At 47.9% G+C, this 25,002-nt stretch overlaps 1 protein-coding gene across 1 annotated transcript in view; it reads right to left on the bottom strand.

The window, feature by feature from the left end:
* The window catches only part of LOC145339031 (nucleolar complex protein 2 homolog), a gene marked incomplete at its 5' end in the record, with an annotated part of 55,534 nt that extends 32,475 nt beyond the window's left edge, over positions 1-23,059 (bottom strand). Inside the window, 3 exons of the mRNA XM_080183457.1 lie at positions 13,214-13,349; positions 16,103-16,216; positions 22,916-23,059. Coding sequence (XP_080039583.1) covers positions 13,214-13,349; positions 16,103-16,216; positions 22,916-23,059 — 394 coding nt within the window. The remainder of the gene's footprint in view (positions 1-13,213; positions 13,350-16,102; positions 16,217-22,915) is intronic.
* Between the last annotated feature and the right edge of the window lie 1,943 nt (positions 23,060-25,002).

The following is a 25,002-nucleotide window of genomic DNA, read 5'->3' as shown; positions in this document are numbered from 1 at the left end:
TCCAGGAAACCATCCCATATGCACTCCAGAAATTCCCCCTCTATTGTACTGTGACTAATTTGATTCTCCCAATCTGTATGCAGATCAAAGTCGCCCACAATCACAGATGTTCCTTTATCACGTGCATTTCTGATTTCCTGTCTATTGCTTTTCCCATCATTATCACTACAGTTTGATGGTCTGTGTAACACCCTTACCAATGTTTTTTTCCCCTTGTTGTTTCTTAACTCGACCCATGCAGATTCCACATCATTTTTGCTCACATTCTTCCTCAACATCATATCAAAATCATCTTTAATCAACAACGCAACTCCATCACCTTTTCCTTTCTGTCTGTCCTTCCTAAACATGGAATAGCCCTCAATGTTTACGTCCTGTCCTTGCTTAACTTGGAGCTACATAATCCCAACTATATCAGACCCCCTTACATCTGTGCAACTAATTCATCCATTTTGTTTCGAATTCTCCGAGCATTCAGATACAAAACCCAATGGCTAATCCTTTTAAAATTCCTTGTCCTGTTCCTGCAATTTTTTTTTACTGTGTCCATATCTGACTCTGGTCCTTGAATTCTCTTTCACTTTCCTTATTCTCCTTGCTGAGTTTTTTCACCTGTTCTTGATTCCTCCCTGCTCCGAATCCTTACATGGGGTCTGATTCACCTGCTATGTTAGTGTAAAGCCTCCCCAGCCACACTACCAAATGCCACGTCCACTGCCCAGCCTCTGCAGCTCCAGCTTGTACAGGTCTCACCTCCCCCAGAACTAGTCCCAATGCCCCAGGAATCTGAAACCCAGCCCCTCACACCATCTCTTTGGCCACCTATTCATCCTATATTCCCTGCTGTTTCTGCTCTGACTACATAAGAACATAAGAAATAGGAGCAGGAGTAGGCCATCTAGCCCTTCGAGCCTGCCCCGCCATTCAATAAGATCATGGCTGATCTGTCGTGTCTCAGTTCCACATTCCCGCCCTCTCCCCATAACCCTTAATCCCCTCGCCTATCAAAAACCCATCAACCCGCGTCTTAAAAATATTTAGCGAGGCAGCCTCCACCACTTCAACGGGCAGAGAATTCCAGAGATTCACCACCCTTTGAGTGAAGAAGTTCCTCCTCAACTCCGTTCTAAACCGCCCCCCCTTTATCTTGAGGCTGTGCCCCCTAGTCCTACTGTCCTTTCTGAGCGGGAAGAGTCTCTCCACCTCTATCCTATCCATCCCATTCACCTACCACACGGTACTGGGGGTAATCCTTGGATAACTAACTTTGAGGGTCTACTTTTCAGCTTGGTTCTGGACTCCCTGTAATCTGCTTTTTTTTTAAAAATATTCATTCGTGGGACACGGACGTTGCTGGCTGACCCCCGACAGCGCCCCACCCCCCCCCAACTGTGCGACCCCCCCCCCCCACTCGACAGTGCAGTGCCCTCCCCACCACCCCCCGTAAGTGTGGCGCTCTCCCCCGACAGTTCGGTGCACCCCCCCCCCCCACACACACACACAGAGCGGCACCCCCACAATGTGGTACTCTCCCAGCATGGCACCCTGACATCGCGGCGCTGCCCCAGCGCTAACCCTGGAGTGTCAGCCTCGCCGTTTTGTGCTGAAGTGGAACTTTGGACCCGCAAGGCTGTGACACAGGGGGTCGGAGTGCCGGCGCTGAGACACGCAGCCCAGGCTCGGGTTAATGCTGCACGCACAGCCAGCTCTGCCTCCGTTCCCATAGCAACAATCAGGACCAGGTCACCGCGACGGTGAGGAATTACTGGACTGGAGTGTGATAATTTGATTTACACCATACAGATTTGTGGCTAAAACAGTCTCAGCCAATGCTAAACCCAGTGCAAGTCTGGCTATAAAATGTGGATTTGGCCCAGGGATTGACTCCGCGTGTTTAAAACAAAAACTCTCAATAATTTGAGTTCTATTTATCTATCACAAGCCTCTGACTAAATTAGGTGGCCACAGGTTATCAGGTGGCAGAAGCTGCCTGAACTCGATACTGGTTCACGGGATCACTAACTCCACCCGAGTTGCCAGGTTTCATGTAAATTTTGAACCGGAATTACGTTGCCGAGGGTAACCATGTGAACAACGTCCTTAACGGCATGAGGACAGCCTTTCAAAAATGCGACTGTTCCTGGTGACACTATGAAACGGTCACTTTGTGTCCTCATCTCTCAGGCTGGGCACTTGGGGCCAGTCGGAAGTCAGGGTGATGACCCCCACTTGTCTTCAATCGAGATCTTCCAGCCTACCCAACGATCTCAAGGGGCAACTACAGAGTCATAGAGTCTCTACAGTGCAGTAGGAGGCCATTTGGCCCATTAGGCTTGCACCCACAACAATCCCATCCAGGCCCTATCCCCATAACACCACATATTCAGTCTGCTAATCCCCTTGACACTAGGGGGCAATTTAGCATGGCCAATCCACCTAACCTACTCATCTCTGGATTGTGGGAGGAAGCTGGAGCACCCAGAGGAAACCCACGCAGACATGGGGAGAATGAGCGAGCTCCACACAATCACCCGGGGTCAGAATTGAACCCGGGACCCTGGCGCTGTGAGGCAGCAGCGCTAACCACTGTGCTGCCCTCTGTAATCTGATTTAGTGACGCCCCACAATTTTACTAAGAAGTCTCACAACACCAGGTTAAAGTCCAACAGGTTGATTTGGTAGCACGAGCTTTCGGAGCGCCCGCCTGATGAAGGGGCACTACTTACAGTGCCCATCCCAGTCCAACGCAGGCATCTCCACATCATGGCTTCCACAATTTGAGCCATGGAAAATGGGGATCAGGGAGGGGGAAAGGGCACTGGGGGAGGTACTCTGTCAGAGAGAGAGGGCAGACTCGATGGGCCAAATGGCCTCTTTACGCATTGTATGGATTCTATGAAAAAGATTAGATTATTATAGAGAGCAGCCCAGTGGTTAGCAAAGCTGCCTCACAGCATTGGGGACCTGGGTTCAATTCCGACCTCGGGCGACTGCGTGGAGTGTGCACATTCTCCCCGTGTCTGCGTGGGTTTCCTCCAGGTGCTCCGGCTTGTATCTACTGGTATTATACCTTGTGTTCAGCAGAAAAAGTCGGTGAGAAAGAAAAGTACTCTTTCAAACATAACTCCCCCCGCCATCTCCCCTTCAATTAATTATACAGGACACTTTCCCTGGAAATCAATTGAGATTAATTCTTGATGAGCCTGCAGTGAAAAATGTCACAGTCCGTAACTGCCTTATTTAACTGTGACCAGGCATCAAGGGATCACACAGTTCTTCCGCTGTGGCCCCAGCAGCAGGAAAAAACCTCCCAATTACTATTAAGACGGCGCAGATCTGAGACAGACACCGGGGAGGTCATGCTAGGGTGGACGTCTAATGAGTGAGGCCAAACAGTGTGATCCCAAGCCCTTCCACACCCACCCTAATTGGAAGACTGAGTTGCAACTGGCCCTGAATCCGCCTTTGATTAGTGGCACTCGTTCACGTCACACACCCCCAATGACAATAACATCCGCGCCCTGGGCCTAATCCCCTCGGCAGAAACCCGAATTGGCACAGGGATTGGGGGAAAACACAAAACAGGCTCCCGCTGGGACTCCGCAAAGAATTAAAGAGAAAAAGCACTTGAAATGAATCCTCCAGGCCAAAGTGCTGCTCTTTAATCTCCTCCAACAACCCCCGTTGCTAAGGGCACCTCGCTTACTATGGCAACAAGAGGAGAGAAGCTCTGGCTCGCCAGCCCTCTTGGTGCTAACTGAACTGATTTGTGTGCGGAGACCATGGGGCAAAGCAGCCAGGGTAAATTCACGGTGTGTGCCGTGTGTAATTCAGTAAATGCAGTCGGAGACAATGAGCTGAGTGCCCTGTCTGATCATTACCGAACACTGAGTGCTTTGCTCACCTGCGCAGGCTTGCTTTTCACTAGCTGGTAATCAGTGGGGCACTTGAGAACGGTGCAATTGACTGGAATGTGCTATACCTACTTGTTGGCAGGGCCTGTTTTTTTCAACCCTTTCATAGATGAGGCGTAGTGCAGTGGGTTAACACTGCTGCCTCACAGCGCCAGGGACCTGGGTTCGATTCCCGGCTTGGGGGTCACTGTCTGTGCAGAGTCTGCACATTCTCCCCGTGTCTGCATGGGTTTCCTCTGGGGAAACCCACGCCGACGTGAGGGTAGCACAGCGGTTAACACTGTTGCCTCACAGCACCAGGGACCCGGTTCAAATCTGATCGCGGGTGACTGTGCAGAGTCTGCATGTTCTCCCCATGTCTGTGTGGGTTTCCTCCGGGTGCTCGGGTTTCCTCCCACAGAACAAAAGACATGCTGGTTAGGGTGTGCTGGCCGTGCTAAATTATCCCTCAGCGAACAGGGGCTGGAGCGTGGCGACGAGGGGATTTTCACAGTAACTTCATTGCAGCGTTAATGTAAGCCTACTTCTGACACCAATAAATAAATTTTAAACTAAGTTCCTGAAATACAAACTTTATTTAAGAAAGCAGTTGGAATATACACGCTGAAACATGTGATTGCCCAGGCGAGGGTAGAATAAAGGATCAGGTTGGCCAATGAGGTTAAACTGAGGTCTTATCTGATGCAATTTTTCAAAGCTACCTCAGTCTTCCAGCTAAGATGAAGCCCGAGAGGGGGTGCAATGCCTCATCCTGTCAGCTTGGATCTTGTTTGATCGAGCCCAAGGTGGGATAGAACAAAAAACAAAGTACAGCACGGGAACAGGCCCTCCAGGCCCATGTCGATCAAGATGCCCAAACTAAACTAAAAATAAAACCTTCTGCCCTTACTGAGTACAGTGCAGAAGGAGGCCATCAACCACAATCCCACCCAGGTCCTATCCCCATCACCCCATGCAATTACCCTAGCCAATCCCCCTAACACTAATGGCCTATTTAGCATGGCCAATCCATCGAACCTCTACATCTTTGGACTGTGGGAGGAAGCCGGAGGAAATCCACGCAGACATGGGGAGAACGTGCAGACTCCACACAGGCAGCAGCGCTAACCACTGTGCACCCTATCCCCACTATCTCCTGTCTATGGGTCTTTGTCCAAGCAGAGGGTACTCCAATTCTTGGCGCCCTCAGAGGGCAAAGTGCACACCCCTTCGACACGGGCGCCACTCATTAATCAGCCAGCTAGTATTGGGGCTTGTGACTGGGCTTAGCTTGATGTTTTAAGTCTTGCCTGACCGTGTGGTTTTAAAATGGTGAAACGTATAAGGTCCAGTCACTCTGCGTGTGGAGCTTGCACATTCTCTCAATGTCTGCATGAGTTTCCTCCGGGTGCTCCAGTTTCTTTCCACAGTCCAAAAGACGTGCTGGTTAGATGCACTGGCCGTGCTAAATTCACCCTCGGTGTACCTGAACAAGCATCGGAGTGTGCGACTCGGGGATTTTCACAGTAAAATGTAAATCTGCTTGCGATAAATTAGTAACTTGATTTTTAGGGAGACCCATACGACAGGCACGGCTCCAATCTCTTCAAGGAACCTGGAGTCCAGCAGTTCAACCACACTCCATGGACAATCTTAATTTTTATTTCAGTCAGAGAAGCGAGAGGCCTTCTGCAGGGGAGTCTTTAGTCTCCGCTACATCCTGAGACGATCTTCACAACCTAATTCCGAGGTGTCGGCATGGAGAGGTGAAGCTTCCACCTGGGTCTATAATTTGAAATCAAAGCATGAGGTTGCTCCTGGGGATTTTAATGGGATTAAATTTTCACACGTATGCAAAAAAACACCTTTCAAGGCCACTTCCAAATAGCGTTGCAGGTTTAAACGATTGGGGTGGGGTCAGGATAAAAATTAAAAGGCATCTCCAGCAGTTTAAGTTTTAACAGCCAGCATGAATTAGAATCAACTTTTTGCCTTTTTGGTCAAAAACTGTGCTGGAACAAGCCAATGAAAATGCATTAAACATTCCCAAGGGAAGGAAGGGACAAGCTTGATGGGAAGTCACACTCCCTCTACTTTGCTCCAATGCTCATTATCCCAGCGCTAAATTTCTGTTCCAGCGGAGAGGTGCTGGTGGTCCAGTGATACTTTCCTCATTCTTGTAATGACTTCAGTCAGGCCATTGGAGGTTGGCCAACTGGAGTATGAACTCCCTGATTAGGGATCCAATTGATGGACTAATCAGGGAATCTCTGCCTTGTACTTAACCCTGCATGTCAGTTCCTCTGAGATAGACTACTTACTGCTAGCGCTCTGCATACCTATGCTAGAGTTGGTAAATAAAAGGATGTTGGTGAAGGGACTTCCTGTCGCCGTACATCTATTACAATTCCCGCATAGCCATAAGTGGATTAGGGCCACTCCCCTCGGATCTGCCAGGTGAATGTCCTTGAGCGCGATAGTGACATGGATGGCGAACAGATTGGTGTCCTGCAACCTGCTAAGTTCTTGCTGGCTTCCTGCAGGGGCCATGACGGCCAAGCCCTGGAAGCGCCGGTTGACCTGGAGGTCCTGGGAATTCTCCCGCACCAGGCGTAGGAAGGGCAGTTTGTGGATTGGCAGCTCGGTGGACTTGTGGTAGCGGCGGATCTCCGGAAGGTGCCGGGGTAGTAGTGGTCGGCTTCTTGAGCCGGCTGACGGGCAGCTGCTCACAGAGGCCCTTCGCCCTGGTGGATTTACGGGCCGTTTATTTCCTTCTAACCAGTTCCCTTCCCTCTTCCCTGCTGCAACTCAGTGGAATTGTCACTGGATTGAGTAATCCGGAGACCCTGAGTAATGGTCTGGGTTCGAATCCCACCACAGCAGATGGTGAAATTTCAATTCAATAAAAATCTAGAATTAAAAGTCTACTGATGACCATGAACCCATTGTCGATTGTCGGGAAAAACCCATCTGGTTCACTAATGTCCTTTAGAGAAGGAAATCTGCCGTCCTTATCCGGTCTGGCCTACATGTGACTCCAGAGCCAAAGCAAAGTGGTTGAATCGCAACCTTTTGAAATGGCCGAGAGAGACACTTTATTCAAGGGCAACTAGCGATGGGCAATAAATGCTGGCCAGCCAGTGACGCCCATGAATGAATGAAAAAAAAAGCCCAAAATCCACAACTATTCCAATTGGAATGAATATTCCAATTTTAGCGTCCAATTATGGAATGTTTTGTGTTGTGGTTCCCGCCCAAGAGGAAACTGTATCGTGACTAACCAAGTTACCCGTGTTGGACTGGGGTAGGCACAGTAAGTAGTCTCACAACACCAGGTTAAAGTCCAACAGGTTTATTTGGAATCATAAGCTTTCGGAGCGTTGCCCCTTCACTCACCTGACGAAGGAGCAGTGCTCCAAAAGCTCGTGCTACCAAATAAAGCTGTCGGACTTTAACCTGGTGTTGTGAGACTACTTACTGCGACTAATCAAGTTCGCTGTTACTCCGTAACACAAGTAGGCAATCCTCACACATGGAAACAGTTTGTCCAACCCACGTTAGCATTCGGTCTCTCCAAGAAGCCACCAGCCATTTTGCTCTTATCTTGTTATTGCATACAGACTGACAAATAAGTGAACAGGATTATATCCTCTCCAACAGCAGAGAAGCTGCAGATGTGCTCCACTATCAACAGTTGCTTAGTAGCAACCCAAGGCTTTTTACAAGGGGAAACGGTGACACCAAGCAGGAAGTTAAGAGAAGAACATCATAGATATTTACTGGAGCTGCCCTTGGCAGAGGGATTGCCACGGGTTTGAAAATAAGTTTCTGGTCAGATTGCCCCCACTGTAGGATTAACCTCCACCACACTAATAAGGTGAGATATGAACAACAAAGCTGCAACCTAGATAGATTCAACATGAATTGAACATTTTAAATAATGTAATAATTTAAACCTTCCAGCATTTTTAAAATGTCAGCGTTGTAGATTTGGGACATTTCTTACATTTGTCAGTCAGTCACTAGCAAGATTATCGCAATGCATTACCAGAACTAAAAAAGGCCATTCGGCCCAACACTTCCATGCCTGTGTTCATGTTCCACGTGAAAAGTTAAAGTTTTATTTATTAGTCACAAGTAAGGCTTACATTAACACTGCAATGAAGTTATTGTGACAATCCCCGAGTCGCCACACTCCAGCGCCTGTTCGGGTACACTGAGGGAGAATTTAGCACGGCCAATGCACCTAACCAGCACGTCTTTTGGACTGTGGGAGGAAAGCGGAGCACCCGGAGGAAACCCACGCAGACACGGGGAGCGCACGCAAGCTCCACACAGACAGTGACCCAAGCCGGGAATGGAACCCGAGTCACTGGCGCTGTGAGGCTGCAGTGCTAACCACTGTGCCACCGTGCCATCCCCTGAGCCTCCTTTAACCTTTTGTCTTCTGTCCTTCTCTGCCTCGTTCTTATAAAGTTCCCATCGCTGCTAATCACCTTGTGGCGGCAGGTTTTACCTTTAGGAAACAAATTTCTCCAGAATTCCTGCTCGGATTTATGAGTAACTATCCAAAAAAAACAAGAAGAACTTCCATTTTACATTGCGCCTGCCACAGCCACAGGGTGTCCCAAAGCACCAGTGACGTACTTCCGAAACGAGGTCACTATTATAATGTAGGAAACGTGGTGGAAATTTTGTGCACAGCAAGCTCCCACAGACAGCAACACGACGATGACCAGATAATCTGTTCTTTGCGATACTTACTGAGGGATAAATATTAGCTTGAACTTTATTTATTAGTGACACGAGTAGGCTTATGTTAACACTACAATGACTTACTTTGAACATCTCCTGGTCAACCCACTCTGGCGCTGGGCACACTGAGGGAGAATTTAGCATGGCCAGTGCACCTAAACTACACGTCTATCAGAGTTTGGGAGGAAACCGGAGCACCCAGAGGAAATCAATGCAGACACGGGGAGAATGTGCAGACTCTACATAGACCCAAGCCGGGAATCAAACCCAGCTCCCTGGCGCTGGGAGACAGCATTAGGTTTCATGGCCATCAGTAGATTCTTAATTCCAGATATTTTTTATCGAATTCAAATTCCACCACCTGCCTTGGTGGGATTCGAACCCGGGTCCCCAGAGCATTAGCTGAGTTTCTGGATTAATAGCGTCGTGGTAATACCACGAGGCCGTCGCCTCCCTTACAGGGAGAAACCGGGGAGAGGGTGTGGTAACATATCCTGTCACAGAGTCTGTGCATACATGATGGGCCCAATGGCCTCGGCTGCACTGTCGGGATTCTGTGTCTCCGGGCTGTGAGGGCACTGGACAGAACCCCACTGCCCGCTCGAAATAATGTTACTGGATCTTCCATGTCAGAATGAAGGTTCCAACTGTGTGCTGGTCCTTGACTGCGGCACTGGACTGTCCGCCTTTATTATTGAGCTCAAGTCCTCGACTGGGACCTGGAGCCAACAAAATGTTTTTCAGCTTGGCCACCGTCCTGACTTTCCAATCAATTTGCACCAAACAGCAATGTGATAAATGACCAGATAATCTGTCTTCATGATGTTGTCTGAGAGATCAATATTTGGCCAAGACACCAGGGAGAACTTCCCTGCTCTTCTCCAGTCGCTCAAACTCCTGTGCTGACCAGCGGGACTCAAACCTTCCGACGTAGAGGTGAGAGGGTGACCAATGGAACCATGGCCCAAACCGGAATCTTAAAATGTGAAATCTTAGTGTTTGGTCTCATCCTCGGGTGGAATTATCTCCTCTACGTCTCTGCTCACATCATCATAAAGGCCCCGATTAGGAGTGTGATGGAATACTCCCCCATTGCCGGGATGGGTGCAGTTCCAACAACACTCGAGAAGCTTGACACAAACCCAGGACAAAAGAGCCCCGCTTGAGTGGCACCACATTCACAAATGTCCCGCCATCACTGGCGCTCAGTAGCAGCAGTGTGTACTATCTACAAGATGCACTGCAGCAATTCACCAAAGATCCTTAGACAGCACCTTCCAAACCCATGACCACTTCCATCTAGAGAGACAAGGGCAGCAGATACATGGGAACAGCACCACCTGCAAGTTCCCCTTCACTTTCCATCCTGACTTAGAAATATATTGCTGTTCCAAAATCCTGGAATTCCCTCCCTAATAGCATTCTGGGGCAACTCACAAAACACGGACTGCAGTGATGCAAGAAGGCAGCTCACCACCACCTTCTCAAGGACAACTCGGGATGGGCAATAAGTGCTGGCCAGCCAGTGACGCCCATGTCCCACGAATGAATTAAAATAAAAGCTCATTCCTCAGTCTTCCCTTTCCCAGTTAAAAGCGCCCCAAGCCTGTCCGATCTTTCCTGTCAAACAGAACGACCGAGTTCTGAAATCACCCAAATAATCTCTTTTTGCAGCTCCTCCAGTAAACTCTTTATAAAATGAAGACCAGAACTCCAGAGTTTCATGGAACAGAATAGAATCACAGAATCCCTACAGTGCAGAGGAGGCCATTCGGCCCATCGGGTCTTCACAGCCACTCTTCAGAGTATCTTACCCATGCTCTTTCCCCTGTAAGGGAGGTGATGGCCTTGTGGCATTAACACCAGACTATTAATCTAGAAACTCAGCTAATGTTTTAGGAGCCCGGGTTCGAATCCCACTGTGGCAAATAATGGAATCTGAATTCAATTTTAAAAAAATCTGGAATTAAGAATCTACTGATGACCGTGAAACCATTGTCGAATGCCGGACAAACCCATCTAGCTCATTCACGAACTTTAGGGAAGGAAATCTGCCATCCTTACCTGGCCTGGCCTACACGTGGCCCCAAAAACACAGAAATGCTCAACTGCCCTCTGGAATGGCCTAGTCAAGGGCAATTAGGGATAGGCAATAAATGCTGGCCAGCCAGCTACGCCCATGTCCCATCAATGAATAAAAACAAAACACGTTTGCCAACTATCTAAATTACACATCTTGGTACACTAAGGGACAATTTAGCACGGTCAATTCACCTAACCTGCACGTCTTTGGAGCGTGGGAGGAAACCGGAGCACCCAGAAGAAAGCTAAGATGGAAGTTAGACACCTTTAGCCGCTGTGCCCTCCACGTGGATGGATTAATGCAGCACTCTTTTCATTTATTCCCTCATCCATTGCCGGTCGGTCTCCCTGGTCACTGGTTTGAACGAGTTTGGAAGGTTTGGGGTGAGGGCTGCGTTTCGGGATCACTGAGTCAGTGTGAGACAGCGGCGGACAGGCCTGAGGCCCATCGGGGTTCCGAGTGAGGCCCCATGAGACAGCTCGTTGACCGTTGCCCACGCGCATTTGCTGTATCCGCTGATTTTTCCACCCGTGTAGTTTTTTTTTTCCTACCGCTGTGACTGAAGTGATTCCATATAAAGCAAGAGGCGAGTGAAGTGAGGTGGGTACTGATTGTTCACAACACTGACCGTGAGAGCCACGCGCTGTGTCCAAAGCGTCAATATTTCCTTTATTTTTACCATTTGAGGTTGATGAGAATTCTGTGAATGTATGAATGATGAAGCATTTTCTATAACTCGTTATGACATATTCGGCGAGTATTAAATGCCGTTAATCTTACTCACGGGGTCGCGGTTAGTGACCGAGCCCGGTTTCCATCTGCGGCTCAATGAGATGAGGGAGGGCCACGCACGCGGCCCACTCACTAGCCGAGGTTGCCCCCATCAGTGGTGTAAGGGAACTCCAGGATGGGCTTGTGGTCTCAGGGATAAATAGGCTCGAGTCACAATCATAGAGTCATACCTCATAGAAAAGGCCCTTCGGCCCATCGAGTCTGCACCAACAATAACTGAGACATGCTAACCCTATTATCTAGCACTAGTCACATATACTTGAACGTTACGATGTTTCAAGTGCTCATCCCAATACCTTGTAAAGATTGTAAGGTTTCCGGCTGCCATTACCTTCCCAGGTTGCGTATTTTGGATTCCCACCACCCTCTGAGCGATGTTTTTTTTCTCAAATCCCTTCTGAATCTCCTGCTCCTCACCCTCAAACTCTGCCCCCTCGAGATTGACCCCCTCAACTATAGGGAATAGCTGCTCACTCTATCCATACCCCTCATAAGTCTTACACACTTCAATCACATCCCCCTCCCCCTTAGCCTTCTCTGCTCTAGAGAAAACAATCCAAACCCTATCCGGTCTCTTCGCGCTGAGAATGGTCTCTATAGATAGTGAATCATAGAATCATACAGTGCGGAAGGAGGCTATTCCATCCATCAAGTCTGCCCCGACACCAATCCCACCCAGGCCCTCTCCCCGCTTAGTTACCCTGCTAATCCCTCTAACCCATCACATCCCAGGACAATAAGGGTTAATCTAGCATGTCCAATCAACTTAACCTGCATATCTTTGGACTGTGGGAGGAAATAGAACACTCAGAGAAAACCCACACAGACACGGGGAGAATGTGCAAAGTCCACACAGACAGTGACCCAAGCTGGGAATCGAACCTGGGTCTCTGGAGCGGTGAGACAGCAGTGCTAACCACTGTGCCGCCCATTTCCACTCGCACTGTCTGTACCTGGACAGATCTGATTACATGCAAAGACTCGCAATTTCAACCATTATCTCGCAATTGAGTCTGTGTCTACATGTGCCGTGTTTATGAACAGAAGTCTTCACTCACCTGAAGGAACAGCGCTCCAAAAGCTCATGATATCAAAGAAACCTGTTGGACTTTAACCTGGTGCGGTGAGACTTCTTACTGTGCCCACCCCAGTCCAACGCCGACATCTCCACACCATGGTCCCTACAGATGCATGACCCTAATACCACTTCACATTGAAACTGGGGTGGCAATCTGTATATGACACACACACACACACACACACACACAGACACACACACACACAGACACAGACACACACACAGACAGACAGACACACACACACACACACACACAGACACAGACACAGACACAGACACACACACACAGACATAGACACAGACACACACACACACACACACACAGACAGACACACACACACACACACACACACACACAGACACACACACACACACACACACACACACAGACACACACACACACACACACACAGACACAGACACACACACACAGACACACACACAGACAGTGACAACAATTTCAGTCTCTGAGATTGGAGTTATTGGTTGCGGGGGGGGGGTTAAGGGGGTCAGGAGGTGAGGGAGGGAATTATTCTTTAGTTAAACAGAATCAGTGTCATCCCTCGCACCCCCCCCCCACACACACAACTCCTCACGGTTTTCAAAACATACCTTTCAATTTAAGCCCATTGCTTTCATCATCAGAGCCACTGTCAGACTCAAAGAGATCCCTCAACTCTTTCTTGTCTTTCTCTTTGCTCTCCTGCAACTTCCTGCGTTTGATCGTAGGGAAATTGAGCTCTTCCATCTGGTGGGGGAGGCGAGAAGATGAAATACAAAATAAGCACTGACCACAGAGTCCACTCTCCGCGCACAGACTTAAAACACCGAGGGGCATCAAACGTGTTTCTCTATCTGCGTAGACGCCTGAGTGACGAGAGATAAGCAAAGGTCTTCGTCAAGGCGACATTCCTTTAAGATCATAGATCCCTACAGTGCAGTGAGTGGCCCTTCGGCCCATCGAGTCTGCACCGACCACAATCCCACCCAGGCCCCACCCCCACATATTTCACCCTCTAACCTAAGCATCTTAGGGCACTAAGGGGCAACTTTAGCATGGCCAATCAACTTAACCTGCATATCTTTGGACTGTGGGAGGAAACCGGGGCACCTGGAGGAAACCCACGCAGACGCGGGGAGAATGTGCAAACTCCACACAGACAGCGACCCGAGCCGGGAATCGAACCCAGGTCCCTGGAGCTGTGAAGCAGCAGTGCTAACCACCGTGCTACCGTGCCGCCCAGTTAAGAGCTCATCCACTGCTCGGGTTTCTTGGCTTCTGCAGGATGCGAAGGTAGATTCCCTCTGAGGCGGGGAAGCGGTAGGAACCGGAAGGGAGTTGACCTCCGGAGGCAACCTCATCAACCCCCCCCCCCCCAACACTCGTTCTCCCCGGGGCAGAGGCAAAGTCAAGAGGTTTCAGTTAAGAAAAAGATGGGTGCAACACACAAAACAGATGAATACTTTGCTAACCAAAAGTGAAATTGCTGGAATATCTCAGCATGGTCTGGCAGCATCTGTAAGGAGAGAAAAGAGCTGACGTTTTTGAGTCCAGATGACCCTTTGTCAAAAGCTGAACGATTTCTAATGAAAGAACGATTTGTTAAGTTTTAGGGCAGAAAGCTGTGGGAAGAGGCGCAGTTTGAGGTACTTCTGGTTACGTTTTGATTCCCTTTCAAACAGTCACTAATTTCCCAAACAGCAAATCCCACAAAAAGCGAAGGGATGCTGAATTCCGTCGATTAAATCCGCTGGGAAAAATTCACTAAGCTCAGTTAAACGAGACAACTAAACAAACAAATGTCTGGAGCACTAATGCCGATAGATTAATGGCTCACACATTTGGGACTTCAAAGCGCCTTTAAACTCAGGAGGCCAACCACACTGATGTTTAAGTTTGACGTGATTGTTTAAACCACGGGTTTCCTGAAAGTGTCATCGAAACTTTTGACTCACGACAGAGTTGGTTGGAATATGACGGCCATCCCCATGGGAAGAACCGGGATTTATCTACCCTGGGCCAGCTGTATACCCCGCCCACTCATTGTCCGCGGTTAGCACTGCTGCCTCACAGCTCTAGAGACCCGGGTTCGATTCCCGGCCTCGGATCGCTGTCTGTGTGGAGTCTGCGCGTTGTCCCCGTGGGTTTCCTCCGGGTGCTCCAGTTTCCTCCCACAGCCCAGAGACACACTGGTAAGGTGCAGTGGCCATGTTAAATTGCCCCTTAGTGTGCCGGCATGTGTAGATCAGAGGAATTAGCAGGGAAATATGTGGGGTTACGGGGATAGGATCTAGCTGGGATTGTTATCGGTGCAGACTCAATGGGCCAAATGCCCTCATTCTGCACAGTATGGATTCTATTCTACAGTTGAGATTTCTAAGTAGCTGGCACCTACAACTTAGTCCTTTGGGCTCTTAGCAACAATTTCCCAGAAGGTCTGTGTAAATACTTGACTGTGGCACCACCACATCTATTATCTCGCGATGGGGTCCGCTGGTGGCTTCTTTTGATACCCCCTTGTGTATTTTAAACTCTCCCCATTTAATCAGGCACAGGAACTCAATATCTTTTATAATGGATAGGGTGGCACAGTGGTTCGCACTGCTAGCTCACGGCGCCAGGGAGATGGATTCCATTCCGGCCTTGGGTCACTGTCTGTGTGGAGTTTGCACACTCTCCCTGTGTCTGCGTGGGTTTCCTCCGGGCGCTCCGGTTTCCTCCCACAGTTAAAAGATGTGCGGGTTAGGTGGACTGGCCGTGCTAAATTGCCCCTTGGCGCTTGGGGGATTAGCAGGGTAGATGTGTGGGGTTATGGGATAGGGCGTGGGTGGGATTGTGATAGGTGCAGACTTGATGGGGCGAATAGCCTCCTTCTGCACTGTGGGATTCTATGATTCTATCTGTAACGGCATTCTCTGCTAGCCTCGGATGGGAGAGGTGGTAAAATTCCAGCAATTAACTTCGAATTAACGTGACTAAAAGAAATCTTACTCGTGCGATCGGATTGGTCCAAAGTGTGTGCTTGATCGGACTTAAAACTACAGGAAATCAAAGGCTTTTTTCATAATTTTTCCAAACTGGGCAGCACAGTGGTTAGCACTGCAGCTTCACAGCTCCAGAGAGCTGGGTTCGAATCCTGACTTGGGTCACTGCCTGTGTGGAGCTTGCACATTCTCCTCATGTCTGCATGGGTTTCCTCCCACAGTGCAAAGATGTGCGGGTTAGGTTGATTGGCCGTGCTAAAATTGCCTCTTAGTGTCCTGAGACGCGTAGGTTAGAGGGATTAGAGGGTAAATGTATCGGGATATGGAGGTAGGGCCTGGGGGGGGATTGTGGTTGGTGCAGACTCGATGGGCCAAATGGCCTTCTTCTGCACTGTAGGGATTCTAATGATTCTATGCCTAAACGCAGTCGCACGAAACATTACTTCTAAACAAGTTTGGGTGTTTTGTCCAATGAACATGTTTCGTAAGAACATTTCTCAAGACAAGTCAACATACCCGCTCCTTGCCGGTAATCTCCAGCACGATCTCCTTTTCCCTCAGTTTCTTCCAGTGGCTGTAGTACTTCTGTAGAGGCGTCCCTTCCTCCTTCAACCTCTTCTCCCACAATGCCTGTCACACACACAATAAACAAACAGCCTCATCAAAGCAAATCTACAACCAGGGGAACGGGTTCCAAAAGGCTGGCTAACAGTTTTCAAAAAAATTCACTCGTGGGACATGGGCGTCGCTGGCTGGCCAGCATTTATTGCCCGTCCCTAGATACCCTTGGAGGGCGGTTGCGAGTCAACCACATTGCTGTGGCTCTGGAGTCACGCGTAGGCCAGACCAGGTAAGGACAGCAGATTTCCTTCCCTAAAGGACATTAGTGAACCAGACGGATTTTTTCCGACAATCGACAATGATTCCCTGATCATCGGTTGATTCTTAATTCCAGATTTTTTTTTTTTACTGAATTCAAATTCTACCACTTGCTGTGCCGGGATTCGAACCCAGGTTCCCGGAAGAGTTCCTGGATTAATAGTCTAGCGATAATACCACCAGGCAATTGCGTCCCCTCGAGTCCGTGTCATTGGTGATAAGGTGGCACAGTGGTTAGCACTGCGGCCTCACCGCGCCAGGGGCCGGGGTTTGACTCCCAGATTGGGTCACTGTCTGTGTGGAGTTTGCACATTCTCTCTGTGTCAGCATGGGTTTCCTCCAGGTGCTCCAGATTCCTCCCGTAATCCAAAGATGTGCGGCTTAGGTGGACTGGCCGTGCTAAATTGGCTCTTAATGTCAGGGGTCTAGGAGAGTAAGTATGTGAGGTTATGGGGATAAGGTCTGAGTGTAGACACGATGGACCGAATGGCCTCCTTCTACACTGTAGAGACTCTACGAAGGTTTTACGAATTCTAAATTACTGCAATCAAAATAAAGGAAAGAAGCTTTATGGTTCTGCGTTGTTAATATTCACATTTCTCAAAAAGAATCAAGGTGTGTGTTGCGGGACTTCAGGAGATCACCAAGTACTTTGGATGTTTTGCCACTGTCGGAATGAAGGGATGATTGGCAGCTAATACTATGCACAGCAAGTTGCCTCAAACAGCAACGCAATCAACTAACATCTAATTGGAAAGAAAACCAGAATGTGCTGGAAATGCTCAGCAGGTCTGGCAGCAGCTGTGAAGAGAGGGTCAGAGTTAATGGTTCAGGTCAATGACCCTTCATCAGAACCGAGGGGAGGTTAGAAATACGGGGAGGTTTTGAACAAGAGAAACAGGGAGGTGGGGAGGGGGGGGGGAGAGAAACAAAAACAAGAATCAAAAGGTTTTGGAAGATCTGTGAATAGGGTGGAGAGTAAGGGAGGGAGTAAATGGCGATGGGACACATGAACAAACGATGTGTCCAGCGGAGGGGAGAATGGCTGGATCCTGCATGGGTGATGTCCGAACTCAAAGTAACGGAAACCGAATAGGAAGCAGAGAACAAAACAAGCCAACAAAGAAGTCCGTTTGTTGTTCCTTGAAGTGGCTTCAATGGCGGCCTCAGGTTTTTATGACACTGCATTGTTTGGTGGAAGACTGGTTGGCAGGAGCTCTTTCATTTTCAGTTCTAGCTGCAGGTTTGAGTTTTTAGAATGGACAGCAAGTTAAAGTCTCTTTCTCTCTCTCCCCCCCCTCTCCCTGCTTTTGGAAATTCTACGGGTGAGCTAAAAACCTTCCTGAAGTAGAAAGTCTGCTGTGGGTGGCTTGACCAGAGTCTACCCAGGGTTCTGGGAAGTTGTTCTGACTTCAAACTGGGTGAGGATGATTAGAACTTACAAGACTGAGTTTTCAGTTCACCAACCAAAGGACTCAATTTCAGTATCACGTGAGCATTAGTCTTTGTTGCTGAACTTGTTTAAAATGTTTCGTCTGTGGTAGGTTTTGGTTTGATTGGAACATTTTAAATATTTGTTACGGGTTATACATTATTGTGGTTGTTTTGTTTTTGTTTGTGATTCACAAAAGTTCTTGCTAATTTTCTTTCTATACATGTTAACTATATTCTTAATTCAACTTTGTTTGATAAAAGCTCCCTAGTGGGTTATCTGAATCATACCTGAAGTGAAACACATCATGCTTATTCTAGCCAAATTCAAGATGCAAAACTTATGATCCAGGTGGACTTCATTAAACACTTGGGAGTTTCTGACCTGAATTGTAACACATTTGTCCCATCGAATCAACTCCAGTGGCATTGGATCAATGACAAAGGCTGGCCAGGCCAGCGTATCCTTGGATAGAACCACAAGACTTAACAAACAAAACAGTAAATCAGGCAAAGCCTCAGTTTAACATCTCAGTTGAAGGACAGCACTTCAGACAGTGCTGCACCCCCTCAGTGCGGCACTGAATTGCTGCCTCAATGGTGCACTCCAGCCTCTGGAGAGGCCTTGGACGCACAAGCAACATTTATAAACAAATATTTTAAATTTTCAACCATCTGGCTGTCAATTTGAGGTCAAATGAGAATTAAGCAGCCAGTGTTGGTGCACACTTGACCTGCCTAGATGGGGTTGCCAATGGAGATTCATTTAATCAATATTTCAGACAACACTTAACTCTTGCTCAACTTAATTCACATGGGAATAAAAAAATTTCGCACATAAGCATCTTACGTTTCCAGATATGTGCTTGCAAATCAGTAAATCAATTATGCAAGAACCATAACATGAAGCTGACAGCAGCTTCAGGGCAGTGCCACATCTCATTCACTGTCCATTCTTTAAGATTTCAAATCATATATCTCAAAACTTGAAGCTTATAGCAATAAAACTGCTCAATTCTACTTCATTGTGAAGTAATGTCTATATCTATGGGGATGAAGTCGAAATGGTCGAAAGCTTCAAACTTTTAGGTGTCCAGATCATCAACAACCTGTCCTGGTCCCCCCATGACGGTGCTCTCATTAAGGCAGTCCACCAATACGTCTACTTTCTCTGGAGGCTAAGGAAATTTGGTATGTCCACTACGCCTCTCATCAACTTTTACAGATGCATCATAGAAAGCATTTTTTCTGGTTGTATCACAGCTTGGTATGGCTCCTGCTCTGCCCAAGACTGCAAGAAACTACTAAGGGTCGTGAACGAAGCCCAGTCCATCATGCAAACCAGCTTCCCATCCATTGACTCTGTCTACACTTCCTACTGTCAGCATAATCAAGGATCAAACGCATGCTGGACATTCTCTCTTCCACCTTAAGAACATAAGAAATAGGAGCAGGAGTTGGCCATCTAGCCCTTCGAGCCTGCCCCGCCATTCAATAAGATCATGGCTGATGTGAAGTGGATCAGTTCCACTTTCCCGCTTTCTCCCCATAACCCTTAATTCCCCTGTCTATCAGAAAGCTATCTACCCGTGACTTAAATATATTTAGCGAGGTAGCCTCCACCACTTCAACGGGCAGAGAATTCCAGAGATTCACCACCCTTTGAGTGAAGAAGTTCCTCCTCAGCTCCAATCTAAACTGCTCCCCCCCCCCCACCTTATCTTGAGGCTGTGCTCTCTAGTCCTGCTATCCTTTCTAAGCGGGAAGAATCTCTCTACCTCTACCCTATCCATCCCCTTCAATATCTTATATGTCTCTATAAGATCCCCCCTCAGCCTTCTAAACTCCAACGAGTACAGACCCAGTTTATTCAATCTCTCTTCATAGGCTAACCTTCTTCCGTCAGGAAAAAGATACAAATGTCTGAAGTCACATACCAAATGACTGAAGAACAGCTTCTTCTCTGCTGCCATCAAACTTCTGAGTGGACTTGCCTCGCATTAAGTTGATCTTTCTCAACATCCTAGCTATGACTGTAGCATTACATTCTGCACCCTCTCCTTTCCTTCTCTATGAATGGTATGCTTTGTATAGTATGCACAAAACAATACTTTTCATTGTACACTAATACATATGACAATAATAAACCAAATCAAAGTATTCATTCCCTCAAAATGTTTGTTAATAAAAATGATTCTAAACACGCTTTCTTGACCTCTCTGATTCCTATTTTTCCCTCACATGTAGCGTCGGCCTTGGCTCAGTGATCAGTCCTTAAAGAGTCAGAAGGTTGTGTGTTCAAGCCTCACTCTAGCAAACTGAGCACACGAGTCAAAAAGCAGACACATGCTAGGGCAGTACTGAGGGAGTGCAGCGCAGTTGGAGGTGCTGTCTTCCTGGTAGGACAGCATCCATCAGGTGGATGTAAAAGATCCTACAGCACTATTCTGAGGAGGAGCATGGAAGTTATTCCCTGTGTCCTGATGGATATTTATCCTTCAAAAAAAAAAGCATATGAAGTGGGCACTATGACATTGCGGTGCAGAAACTTGTCTGTTCCTTCGCTGGCGATATACTGATCAGTAATCCGTAAACTGTCTGTGCTGTTATATGTACTGTCTGAGGCCAGAACTCTCCATTCACCTGACGAAGAGGGGAACCTCGAAAGCTTGTGAGTTTACTATCAAATAAATCAGTTGGACTTAAACCTGGTGTTGTCAGACTTCTTACTGGATATACTTCCAAGTCACTGTGGCCTGTGACTTGCATTCACTGACATTGCGTTCACTGACCTTGCCCTTCTAAGTATTTGAGGTCACAGATTTGGAAGGTTTTATTGAAGGAGCCTTGGCAAGTTGATGCAATGCATCTCGTACAAGGTACACACTGCTGCCCCTGTGCACTGATGATAAAGAGATAGTGAATGTTTAACTGGGAGGATAGGGTGCTGATCAAGTGGGCTGCTTTGTCCTGGATGGTTTCCACCTTCCTGAGCATTATTGGAGCTGGATTCATCCAGGAAAGTATTCCATCGCACTCCTGAATTGTGTCTTGTTGTAGATGGTGGACAGGTCTTGAGGAGTCAGGAGGTGAGTTACTCACGACAGGATTCCTCTGACCTGCTCTTGTAGCATTACATTCTGCACCCTCTCCTTTCCTTCTCTATGAACGGTATGCTTTGTATAGTACGCACAAAACAATACTTTTCATTGTACACTAATACATGTGACAATAATAAACCAAATCAAAGTATTCATTCCCTCAAAATGTTTGTTAATAAAAATGATTCTAAACACGCTTCCTCTGACCAGCATTTATGTGGCTGGATCCAGTTCAGTTTCTGGTCAATGGTAACCCCCAGGATGTTGATAGTAGGGAATTCAGCAATGGTAACATTCCTAATGTGGGATAGTGACTGTGGATAGAGAAAGAATGGCTACAACAATGATTTAACAACAATAATGGCAACAGTGGCCTTAAAATGGCTACTTTGGTTGAGAGTGGAGCATGCTGGGAATTTTGGTCACTTTGTAGATTAAAACCAGATGCAGGTGGTAAAGAGCCTCTGGTCTGGGAGCTGTGATCTGAAGCTTCCAGTGTTGGTCAGATCAGGGAAGTTGTTTACATTAACTGAGACATCGTGGCTCTGATTTATGGCTGTAATATGTGAGACACGTCAAATGAACTAAACATCATGGCATCGTTCAAAAGTAGTTTCATTGGATGTTCAAGTCACGTGATCGGTATCTGGTGACACAGTTGGCTGAATGACAGAGAATCTTCCGGAAACAAGTGGATAATTGTGGATAAAAGATATGTCATTTGTTTGACTGATAACTCCAAGAAAACAACCATACCTACAAAGCTTGTACCCTGAAGGGGACTTCAGAGAAGAAGCAGATAGATTCAACATCAAGGATATTCCTTGGCCAAGGTTTTCCTAAACTCAGTCGTATCTATTTTGAGTTAAATAGTTAAAACTGATGTTCAGTTAGAGTTAAAGTTCAGGAAAGAGTTAATGAGTTGCAACTGTTTATGTTTGAGTTGGTATCAGAAGTGTGAAATAAAGAAATAACTGAATGACTTGTTTGTCTCTTTAAATTGAAATGCTTGGAAGGTGATTAAACTAAATCTGTGTAACAATGACAAAACTGTATCTTTCATGAGGAAACTAAATTAAAAATGTAAAGATAAAGTTTAAACAATTGGGAGAAAGGCAGGTCAATGGAATTGGATAGCTGGATCTTTCAGAGAGCTGGCAATCAGACAATGGGCCGAATGGTCGTTTGTGCTGTAACATTGGCAGTGGAATGAAAGCCAAGGAATGACTTGTCTGACTCCATGGCTCCACGAGAATTGAATGCATCACTCGTCTGAGAACACATTGAGTTAATTTTAATAGAGCGGCACAACTTCACTGTTGTCTCACAGCTCCAGGGAACTGGGTTCAAGTCCAACCTCGGGTCACCGTCTGTGTGGAGTTTGTACATTCTCTCCATGTCTGTGTGGGTTTCCTCCAGGTGCTCCAGTTTCCTCCCACAGTCCAAAGATGTGTGGGTTGGGTGCATTGGCCATGCTAAATTAGAGTCGGGGGATTAGCTAGGATAAATGCATGGGGTTATGGCTATAGGGCCTGGGTGGGATTGGGGTTGGTGCAGATCTGGTGGGCCGAATGGCCTCCTTCTGCTCTGTCGGATTCTATGATTCTAATATATAGACACTTCTCTCCGCAAAATAAAAGTACTTGTGCTGGACTGCGGAATGTGCAGAGGGTAGGGTTGCAAATTCTGGTTGGTCAAGGCCAGGCCCAGGCCACTGGCATGTCCACTGAGCTGTGCACTGCACCCTCTGCCCCTGAGTAACCACAGCATCTGGCACCCCCGGTTCACAAATTCAACTTGTTGCCAGTTTCAGTATAGCGAGGAAGCTGCTTTCAAATGTTCCCTCCCGCTCATCCTACGGTCAAAGTGTGGCGGGTGGGATGTCTACAGAAGACACGAAGCGATTGGACAGACTCACCACGGCCTCCTTATCCGCCACGTTGAAGTTGGCCGCCTGCCTCTGCTTGGCCAGGTAGGTGGAGTTTTCCTGCAGCTTCTCCAGGAGTTGCCGGATCGTTTTGCAGTAATTGGCCACTTTACACTCCTTGAGGAAGGCTTTCAGCTGCAAGAGAAAAGAAGCCACACATCGAACCAGGCAGCCAGTGTCTGACCAACCCAATTTACCCCCAATCACAATCGCAGAACGCACACCCTCAGCCCCCACCAAACAAATCCCTGCCACCGCTCCAAACCCACCAGCCTCGCCACCCTCAGTACCCTCGTCAGCTTCTCTACCGCCCTCCGACAATGACACTGCCTGATGTGGCCCGACCAACACAGCGTGGTGCGATCTTACCAGCCATTCACACCAAGCTCCCGCTGCAGCGCTCTCGGAGGATGTGGCGCCTCCCCGCCTCCCCCCACCCCGCCTCCCCCCACCCCGCCTCCTCCCCCCCCACTCCCTCCCCGCCTCCTCCCCCCCCCTCCCTCCCCGCCTCCTCCCCCCCCCTCCCTCCCCGCCTCCTCCTCCCCCCTCCCTCCCCGCCTCCTCCTCCCCCACCCCACCCCCCCACCCCGAGTCTAACTTCTGCTCACTGTAACAGGATGGGGAAATCCTGCTGGAGTGAACAGTGGTAACATTCTGGCCAACGGCCTTACAGTTTCGTACTGCATGAAGCACTACTGGGAGCAGCACGGTGGTTAGCACTGCTGCCTAATGGCGCTGGGGACGTGGGTTCAATTCCTGGCTTGGGTCACCGTGTGTACAGAGTTTGCATAAGAACATAAGAAATAGGAGCAGGAGTAGGCCATCCAGCCCCTCGAGCCTGCCCCGCCATTCAATAAGATCATGGCTGATCTGAAGTGGCTCAGTTCCACTTTCCCACTTTCTCCCCATAACCCTTAATCCCTTACCAAAAACCTATCAACCCGCGTCTTCAATATATTTAGCGAGGCAGCCTCCACCACTTCAACGGGCACAGAATTCCAGAGATTCACCACCCTTTGAGTGAAGAAGGGTCTGTGTCTGCGTGGGTTTCCTCCGGTTTCTCCCCACTGTCTGATAGATATGCTGCTAAGGTGCATTGGCCGTGCTAAATTCTCCCTCAGTGTACCCCAACAGGTGCCGGAGTGTGGCGACTCGGAGATTTTCACAGTAACTTCACTGCAGTGTTAATGTAAGCCAACATGTGAAACTGATAAATAAACTTTAAACCTAATGGTTAGCATTTGTTCTGGTACACAATTTAGAACGTGGTGACAATATTTCAAAGTATAGTGCGGGGGAGGGGGAATGACTTGGCAGATGTCCAGGGGGAAGAAGCCAAGTGCTGATCAGACATGATGAAACAATGCAATACAAAGAGGGAGCGCGTGACATTAGTGATTTAATTTGATTTATTGTCACGTGCGTTAGCATACAGTGAAAAGTATTGTTTCTTGTGCGCTACACAGACAGAGCATGCTGTTCATAGAGAAGGAAACAAGAGAGTGCAGAATATAATGTTACAGTCACAGATAGTGTGTAGGGAAAGATCAACCTAGTGCAAGGTAAGTCCATTCAAAAGTCTGACAGCAGCAGGGAAGAAGCTGTTCTTGAGCCAGTTGGTACGTGACCTCAGACTTTTGTATCTTTTTCCCGACGGAAGAAAATGGAAGAGAAAATGTCCAGAGCATGTTGCGTTCTTAATTATGTTGGCTGCTTTGCCGAGGCAGCGGGAAGTATGGGCAGAGTCAATGGATGGGAGGCAGGTTTGTGTGATGGATTGGGCTACATTCACAACCTTTTGTAGCTTCTTGCGGTCTTGGGCAGAGCAGGAGCCCAGACCAAGCTGTGATACAACCAGAAAGAATGCTTTCTATGGTGCATCTGTAAAAGTTGATAGATGCTGTAGTTGACATGCCAAACGTCCTTAGTGTCCCTTTAAGAGATTTTACAAAAAAATCATGATCTCTGCTGCTCACAGCCTTAGGTGGTGTCATTGGTGGGAAGAGAAAGTGTGCCAATCATGGGTTGTTTCTCGTTTTGGCTGCAGTATTAGAAGCACAGCTGAAAGACGTCTCTCT

The sequence above is a fragment of the Carcharhinus amblyrhynchos genome, unplaced genomic scaffold (assembly GCF_965287045.1).
Source record: "Carcharhinus amblyrhynchos unplaced genomic scaffold, sCarAmb.v2.hapA chromosome_292, whole genome shotgun sequence".
Lineage (NCBI taxonomy): Eukaryota > Metazoa > Chordata > Chondrichthyes > Carcharhiniformes > Carcharhinidae > Carcharhinus > Carcharhinus amblyrhynchos.
The sequence above is the reverse complement of the archived record's forward strand: the minus strand, read 5'-3'. Positions and strand labels throughout refer to the sequence as shown.